Source organism: Mus caroli, unplaced genomic scaffold (genome assembly GCF_978045245.1).
Source record: "Mus caroli unplaced genomic scaffold, Mus_caroli_1 scaffold_8, whole genome shotgun sequence".
NCBI classification, from domain to species: Eukaryota; Metazoa; Chordata; class Mammalia; order Rodentia; family Muridae; genus Mus; species Mus caroli.
Window position 1 is genome coordinate 1,572,472 of NW_028227263.1, and position 8,710 is coordinate 1,581,181.

Consider the following 8,710-nt stretch of genomic DNA (forward strand, 5'->3'; position numbering starts at 1 on the left):
TTTGCAGCTTTGAAGCAGTCAGACCATGTCCTCAACCTTGTCACGTGTCTGCACACAGCTTGTGTTGGGTGTTTGCCACAGCCTCTGGGTTCCTGGCCTCCATGGACGCTGCCTCGTGGCCATTACACACAGTAGAAGGGCACATAGTTGAGTGGTATCACACTTGCCTAGCATGTACAAGGCCCAGGTCCAGCCCCAGCACTGCTACAAGAGAACATCTCTTGGAGGGAGACATGGTGAAGCATTTCAGGAAAGCAGGCCTGGGTGGCAGAGGCAGGGGCATCACTATACGTTCAATGCCCACTTTAAGGACATAGCAAGTGCCAGGGCTGGATAACAAGTCTATTTCAAAGAGACATGGGAGAGGCATCCCATCTTAGTAATATGTATTTTTGTTTTCTAAGTTAATCTATACAAAGTTCTTTAAGTCCATCAATCTTCTAATTATACTATTTTTATTTTATTAAATTTTTAAAAAATTTCTGGTCCATTTTCTGGGGTTCTTGAGTTACCTTTCTGTCTAGCTGGATACTCCTTCTGGAGCCACCTGGGGGGCATGCCCCACCCAGGTGCAGTCTCTGGTTTCTGTGATGGGGCAGTGATTCCTGCTGGTACTCCTCCCTTACAACTGAGAGCTAGCATAAGCCACTGTGGGTTCCAGGCCCCAGAGGACGTCACTCTGTGCTCTCTGTAGGACTCACTGTTGTTTTGGACACTCCCACACTCAATGCCTTTCCCTTCACCCACAGTTCACCATGACTGCTCTTCTGACTCGCCCTGAGGCCACACATACCAAGGACAGTAGCATTTCTGTCACAGTTGCCAAGAACCCTGTCACCCTGGTCAAAGACAACAGCACTGCCAGACCCAGACAAATGGCATGTGTGTGTGGAACTCCTGGGACAATTCCAACACTAGCAGGGAGGATAGTCAAGAGGCAAGAGCTTCGTGTCTCTGAAAACACAAACTGGAAAGGGAACCCTAAGACCATGCAGAAGTAGGACCTGCAGGTAGTTACCTTCTCACTGCAGGAGGCAGCAGCTTCTAGAATCTTCTACCCACTTACCCCACCCCCCCACCCCCAGCCTGGGACTCAAAGGAGCTGCCATTGTTAGCATTCATTCCAAGCCTTGAGGCCACATAGTCACACCTCAGGCTTTTGAGGAGGGCAGCCAGCCAGCTGGTAGCTGGTATCTCTCAAACATCAGATAAGGAGTGGTTTTTTTTTCAAGTTTTACAAAGACCACAAACTGAAACCAACTGCTACCACCAGGCTGGGAGAATTGCTGAGCAGTTTGGATGGTATCACAAGCCAAAGCAAAAGAAAAAGAGGGTTCAAAATGTGAGGTGGGACTACGATGGAGCTCAGGTGGCAGAGTGTTTGCCTAGCATAACCAAAGCCCTGGTTCTACCCCCAGAACCACATGAGCAAGGTGTGGGGGCACGCAACTTTAACCTTGGTTTGTAATTTCAGCACTTGGGAGAAGGAGTAAGAAGGATCAGAGATTCCTTGGCCACATAAAGAGTTCAAGGCCAAGCTGGGCTAAAAGAGACTTTCAAATGAACAGAACAGAAGATGTCCACACACAAGACTGGATAGGACCCTTCTCTTCTGCCCTGCACCTCTCTAGCACCCCCTGCTGGCACAGCTGTTCAGGGAGTGGCCAGCCAAGCTAGCAGCAGCTTGCAGAGATTGTACAGAATCCCAGCCCCAGATAAGGCTGGGAACGGAGCCTGAAGACATCCCAACAGGTGGCGCCCTCCGGACTCAGCTGCCAACAGTCATCAGACACCATGATTTCCTGAATGTGGCTGTCACCCTGTGGTCATGAGGGGAGATGCCAGAGCTTCAGGTTTGCAGCCCAGACTTCTTAAGGGACACTGTCACTGTCAGGAACTTTTTCCAGCTTGGCTCCACAAGTGATAGGAACACAGGCATCATTGCCATGGGAACCGTTTACCCTTGGTGAATTTGGGGTTCTTCTTGGGACTCTCCCATACATCTAAAGTTTTCCTCCAACACTACAGTGAGAGGTGAGAAAGAGAGTTACTAGGGCCTGCACTTCTGGAGATCCTGAGCTAAAACACGTGCATGCTCTTTCTCACTGAACACCAGCTATGACCAGTGACCCATGGTTTTAAGATAATCGGAGAGCCCTGAATTCTTAGGGTTCCCCCGGTATGAAGCTGCCTCTCGTCCCCCTCTCTGCAGGAGACTGCACACACACCAGCTATGGTCCTCTGCCTCAGCCACAACCTGCCTCCCACTGCACTGCTGCCTGAAATTGCTAGGGCCAGCAGCCTCTATGTTCTACACGCTGCTCATTAGAGACAGAGGGTCTCTGAGGCCTGGCACATGATGGCCCCTCTGTGTCATCAGTAGACAAATGTGGTCTCTAAAGGGCCCCTGGGTATCTGAGCCTAGACAGGAGAGCCTGTGAGGTCATTGCAGGGCGTGCCTGAACTTCCCTGAGCTATCCTGGTTTTCTCTGAGTACCAGGCTTGCCAGGAAGACTGCAGGAAGGAGCTGGCTACCTCCTGCTATCCACACCTGAGCAGAAGCTGAACCCAGCTTGCAAACAAAGTCCCTAGAGAGGCTATTTCCTGACCAGCCCTATCCCCTCCGACACCATGTGACACTGAGGAGCCAGCCGGCTGACGCGGAGTCTGAGCGCCTGCCTGCAGCCCGGCAGCTCCGGCAGCAGCTGGAGCCTCCGCCTGGCCAGGAATTTCCTGGCCAGTTCCTCCAAGACCCGGGGTGGAGCAGGGAGAAGCAGAACGGTGAGCAGTCACGGGATGCTGGTCAGAGCTGGGCAGCCCAGGAGCGGGATGTCTTCTGGGAGATGCGGGGGCGGCGGCGGCGGCGGCTGGGTGAATGGGGGAGGAGCAGCTGACCTGCCCTCCATCCTCTGACTTGGGCTGTGCCATCTGGCTTGCAGGCAGCTCTGGGCCACTCCAGAAGGGAAGCTGAGTTAAGCAGCACTTTCCCCCCACCTGTGGTGAGGCTCCTGTCCCAGCAGTTCCCCTCCCCCCCCCCCAAGACTATCGTGTCCCCTGAGGGAGAAAAGGATGGGTCTTACTCCCTGGAGAGTGCAGAAGAACCAGGAGACAGCTGCCGGAACACTGGTCCTCAGTCCTCACTGTCCCCAACAAGAGCAGAGCCAGGGCAGGGTGTGCCTGATGCCAATCTATAGAAGGCAGAGCCACGCCTATGTCCTACTCCAACCTCCTGTGTTTCCAAGGAAAGATCAACATTTCTCCTCCATTGTCCTCTTTCTTCTGCTTCCACCCACAGAGTGCCTTCCTGCTACTCAGCCCTGAGACCCCAACCTCCATCTGGGCAGGTGACCCTTACACAGCCCACACACAGGGCTCTAATGGGAAAGGGACACTGGCCAGGCCTGGCTAAGCCTTGTCCTGCCTGTCACCCCTATATTGCTGCTCTTGTTATCATTCCCCAGTATGGCTATAGCTCTGCTAAAACCCATGCTCTGCTCGCCTCCTCCCTCCCCTCCCTCTCCTTTTCCTCTCTCTGCCCACCTCACTTTCCTTGTGCTCTCTCCTCTTCCCTCCTTTCCAGACTTTTCTGTACTGGGGTGTACAGAACTGTGTTCTCCCTAGTCCTCGTTTCTAACTGGCACTGAGGCCCTTGGTATACATACAGGCCTCTCGGATAGAGAGGGAAGTGAGGAAGCCAGGCCGGAAAAGGAGAGGGAGGGAGGTTGCAGCACCCCAAGGCTGAGAAGACCACCCACTCCTTTAGAGCCAGTCTCCCTGGGGTCCTGGAAGCAGCTCAGCGCATGGGTGTATGAAATTGAGTGGTTGTGTCAGGGGTCTCACTTCTGAGTGTTGCCCCCTGACCATGGCAACCCCTCCAAGGCTTCCAGGGTGTGGGAACACTGGCTCACCCCACCAGTAAGAGCTGGAATGCCAGGAGCCATGGTCAGCGTTTTCCCTGTGGAGTGTGGGCTCAGGGGGCACCTGGCTGGATAACATGGGATAGTAGTACTTCAGAGAAGCCAGCTCCACCAGCTAGACTCCAATCACTCTACTGCTCTCTATACTCTCACCCACTGCCCCTCAGGGCCTGGCCAGCTAAGATAGAACACAAAGCCAGAAGTGGAGTCCTTAATCTTCACCTAGGACTTGACATTCCCACTACCCAAAGGAGACCAGAGGACCAGCCACACCAAGTCAGGAAGAAGGCTCTAGCCAGTCTCTGAGGGAGAAAAAGGTCCTGTCCTATCTCTCCAAAGCACAAAGAAAAGCGGAAGACAGTGATGGGGACAGATGGCCACAGGTGCTGGGATAAGACAGGGGACCCCAGCTAATGCGTGGGACAGGGAACTATGCTGGTAGGATGTGGATGCCCTTCTGAGGTCTGGGTCTCTAGTGAGGTATGTATGGAGTTTAGCTGCCTCAATGGTGCTGCCCAGCTATGTTAAGTCAGGTTTGTACTGACTCTTCAGCCCCACCCTCTAGCATCAGTGAGCCACTTCCTCAGGCAAAGAAGGCAGGAGGTGAGGACTCTGCTCAGCATCACCTTCAAACAACTGCCTCTTTCCCCTCAAGGAAGGAAAGGGACAAATGAGAGGCCTCCCTAGTCCCTAAAGGGTTGGAGTTCTGTCTGGCTGTGGACCCACAGCAAAGGAGAGAGAGATTGCTGGGCCTACATTGCCTATGACATATGGTGGCCAGCTAGAGGGTCCAGAGCCTACTGGCAATACACCCTCATGGAATGTTCCAGAAAGGCCTAGAAGAGTTGAGAGAGTTTTATGCTGATGGCAAACACAAGGGGGCCTTTAGAGTTATCCCTCCAGCTCCTATGTACCCTGTACAAAGGGAGCCACAGGTCTGGGTTCCTCTTTCTCTCCCCATGTTCCAGATCATCCAGACCCTCTAGGGAAAGCACAGAGCACACAGTATGAGCTCCTGGAACGGGGCTCTTTGAACAACTGACAGAAACCTTTCTACCTTGGAGAGGCAGGTTAGGTAAGGTGATGAGACAGAATGAAAGGTGTGTACTTCCTCCAGGGGCTGTCACCATTTCTGTCACCTACTATTCCCTAGCTACCTGGCTACCTCAGAAGTGGGCAGGAGCAGGGTCAGGCCCCTGAGCTGTTGTCATTATTTTTTCAGGGGTGTCCGGAGAGAGAAAACGTAACACAGACTTCCGCAGACATCAGCCATGACGTCCCTGAGCATGCACACAGATTCTCCCAGCACCCAGGGAGAAATGGCGTTCAACCTGACCATCCTGTCCCTCACAGAGCTCCTCAGCCTGGGCGGGCTGCTGGGCAATGGAGTGGCCCTCTGGCTGCTCAACCAAAATGTCTACAGGAACCCCTTCTCCATCTATCTCTTGGATGTGGCCTGCGCCGACCTCATCTTCCTCTGCTGCCACATGGTGGCCATCATCCCTGAGCTGCTGCAGGACCAGCTGAACTTCCCTGAATTTGTACATATCAGCCTGACCATGCTGCGGTTCTTCTGCTACATTGTGGGCCTGAGCCTCCTGGCGGCCATCAGCACGGAGCAGTGCCTGGCCACTCTCTTCCCTGCCTGGTACCTGTGCCGCCGCCCACGCTACCTGACCACCTGCGTGTGTGCGCTCATCTGGGTGCTCTGCCTGCTACTGGACCTGCTGCTGAGCGGCGCCTGCACCCAGTTCTTCGGAGCACCCAGCTATCACCTGTGTGACATGCTGTGGCTGGTGGTGGCAGTTCTCCTGGCTGCCCTGTGCTGCACCATGTGTGTGACCAGCCTGCTCCTGCTGCTGCGGGTGGAGCGTGGTCCAGAGAGGCACCAGCCTCGGGGCTTCCCCACCCTGGTCCTGCTGGCCGTCCTGCTCTTCCTCTTCTGCGGCCTGCCCTTTGGCATCTTCTGGCTGTCCAAGAACCTGTCCTGGCACACACCCCTCTACTTCTATCATTTCAGCTTCTTCATGGCCAGTGTGCACAGCGCAGCCAAGCCTGCCATCTACTTTTTCTTGGGCAGCACACCTGGCCAGAGGTTTCGGGAACCCCTCCGGCTGGTGCTCCAGCGGGCACTTGGAGATGAGGCTGAGCTGGGAGCTGTGAGAGAGGCTTCCCAAGGGGGACTTGTGGACATGACTGTCTAAGCACAGTGGGTCACAACTGCAGCCTCAGCCCATGGGGGCCCAGGGAGCTGCCTGATGTAGGTAAAGCTGGGATCAGAGCTCCATCAGTAAGACTCTGGAGGGACATCTTTGCTGATGACCCAGTGCTGTGTCCCTTGGGAGGATTCTGGGAAGGGGCAGAGAGTGATGCTTCTGAGGAGGGCCTGGGGTTGTATGTGTTAGGCAGAGCTCCTGGACCACCTCATAGCTGCTGCTTCCATGGCCACCCTCTCTTCCCCCATTGCTACAGTGAGGGGACAGAGCAGGTGTGAGACAGGCTAGTCCTGGTGGTGGGCAACTGTCCCTCTACCACTAGCATCCTCCTAGCTAGAGTGTGCAGTGACTTTTCTTGGTGTCCCATGCTCCTTCCTTTAGTGAGGGATAAATGACACTGAAACTGGACATTCAGTTAGGTATGGGGAAATAAGTGGCTTGGAAGTCCTCAGTGGCTGAACTTGGAAGTCCTAAGTGGCAGAGGGCATCCTCCTGACCCCACATCACTGCCAGAAGGCAATGCTGGCACAGGCCTGTCATCCCAGCTACTTGAGAGACTAGGGCAGGATTGTAGCCCCTGACTGGGATTTATCTGTAACTTTAGTTCCAGGGAATCTGACTCCCTCTTTTGGCTTCTGCAGACACTGCATGCATGTGGTACACATACATATATACATACTACATACATACATACATACATACATACATACATACATACATACATACATGTGTGTGACTCCAAATGCGTGCGCACACGCACGCACGCACACACACAGAAAATAGAATTCAAGGTCAGCTTAAGCTTTAGAGGACCCATCATCTCAGGAAACCAAGCCCAGAGGGAACTGTGTTGAGGAGAGAGACCACTGGAGGATATAAACCTCACCCAATGCTTCAGAAAAACTGGTGGCTCCTGAGTCTGAATTTCAAAGTGAGGTCCTCTGCATAGGCAGCAAGCCCCCTCCTCTCGCTGTCCATATCCAAAGCACCTCTACTTAGCAGGAGAGAGCCCAGGGCTTCAGCACTTGGACAGTTCCTACCTTATCCTCTCTTCGGGACAGGACCTACCCACCTAGCAGGGGTTCTCTGAGGAAGTAGCCTGGTTGCAGGCCACCACAGGTGCCTGAGCTCCTGCCTAGCCAGGAGCACAGAGATGAATGGGACCACACTCCAATCCAGTCACAGGTGGCCGAGAACCAGGGCTTGAGAGCCCACCAGTCCTGAAAGGACTTTCCATCATCCATGTATCATAGCCCTAACTCAGCCCTTACCTTTCTACTTCCTCACTGAATAGTCAATTGACTACACATACACAGTGTTGTTGTGTCCAGCAAGTCCCAAGAGGATTTTATTACACCATCAACCCTCCAGACCCACATTCGTGACATGCTGGTCTCCTTTGACATCTGTGTGGGTGTAATACTGACTTGGACCAGGCCCATAGATGGAGGGACATTTGGTCTCTGTCATGTCTAAACTTGTTTCTAAGTCTGGACACGGACAGTAGAACCCTGCCTGGCATCCCAGAATTGGCAACTCACTGCCCCCACCCCACACAGGTTGTGTTGGGATGCATCCTGTGGTATGGTGCCTTCATCTCAAATTCTCTGGCAAGTCTACATGCAGGGACCCCAGGAAGCTAAGAACTTGGGGGTGCTGGTCTTCCTCTTCCAAAGGAGTTCTTTGTATCCCCCACAAAGGCCTTCCCTCCTTCACACTGGAGCTTAGAAGCCAATGTGGCTATCTGTCTGCCTCCAGGACAGGATTCCCAACTTCAGTTCCTCAGCTTGGGGAACTGAAAGCATGAAGGGAAGTAGCCTGTCCACAAGTCCAATTTTGGCCTCTGAACACCCACTTCTTCATGGGGGAAAGTCCATGCCAGCCTTACAGGTGTCTCTTCATCTGGGCACTAGCCCAGAGTCTTTGAGACTCAGAGAAGCCCGTGTCTGCTCGAGACAACTTGGAACATGGCACAGACCTTCTACTCCTCTCCTAGCTAGCTTCAGCTGTTGACACAGCATAGTCCAGAGTTATCTGAGAGAGTCTCAGCTAGGGAACTGTTTGGGTCAGGTTGGCCTGTGTGCACTGTCTTGACTGCTAATACATGTGGGAGAGCTCACTCCACTGTGAGCAGAACCACCCGTAGGCAAGTGGACTTGAGCTATATAAAAAGCTTGCTAAGCATCAGCCCAGGGGCAAGTCAGTAGGTGGCTTTCCTCCTTGCTTCCTGCCTCTACTCCTGCTTGAGTTTCTGCCCTGACTGCTCGCAGTGATGGACGGTGACCTGGAAGAGTAAGCCCTGACTGCCCTCAGTAATGGACAGTGACCTGGAAGTGTAAGCCAAATAAAGCTTTTCCTCCTCAAGTTGTTTTTTGTCATGGCATTTATCACAGCAACAGAAAGCAAACTAGTGCATATACCATCCATCTGCCTTGGTGGGCCAAGACTGTCTAGAATGCTGTAGCCTACCCTGGGTGTCCATGTCTCTCACCTACTCAGGCCCCTTAGCCGCTCTGAGGTACAGCTAGATCATGGGCCCTCAGAATATACTTTATTTCCCAAATGGGTTTGGGACAC

At 53.4% G+C, this 8,710-nt stretch overlaps 1 protein-coding gene across 1 annotated transcript; it reads left to right on the forward strand.

Annotated features, from left to right (window-relative positions):
- The first annotated feature begins 2,520 nt into the window (after positions 1–2,520).
- Mrgpre (MAS related GPR family member E) lies at positions 2,521–8,483 on the forward strand. The gene is made up of 2 exons (XM_021166001.3): positions 2,521–2,781; positions 5,140–8,483. Exon 2 carries the CDS (start codon positions 5,189–5,191, stop codon positions 6,119–6,121), a length of 933 nt encoding a protein of 310 aa, XP_021021660.1. The 5' UTR covers positions 2,521–2,781; positions 5,140–5,188; the 3' UTR covers positions 6,122–8,483.
- The last annotated feature ends 227 nt before the right edge of the window (positions 8,484–8,710 follow it).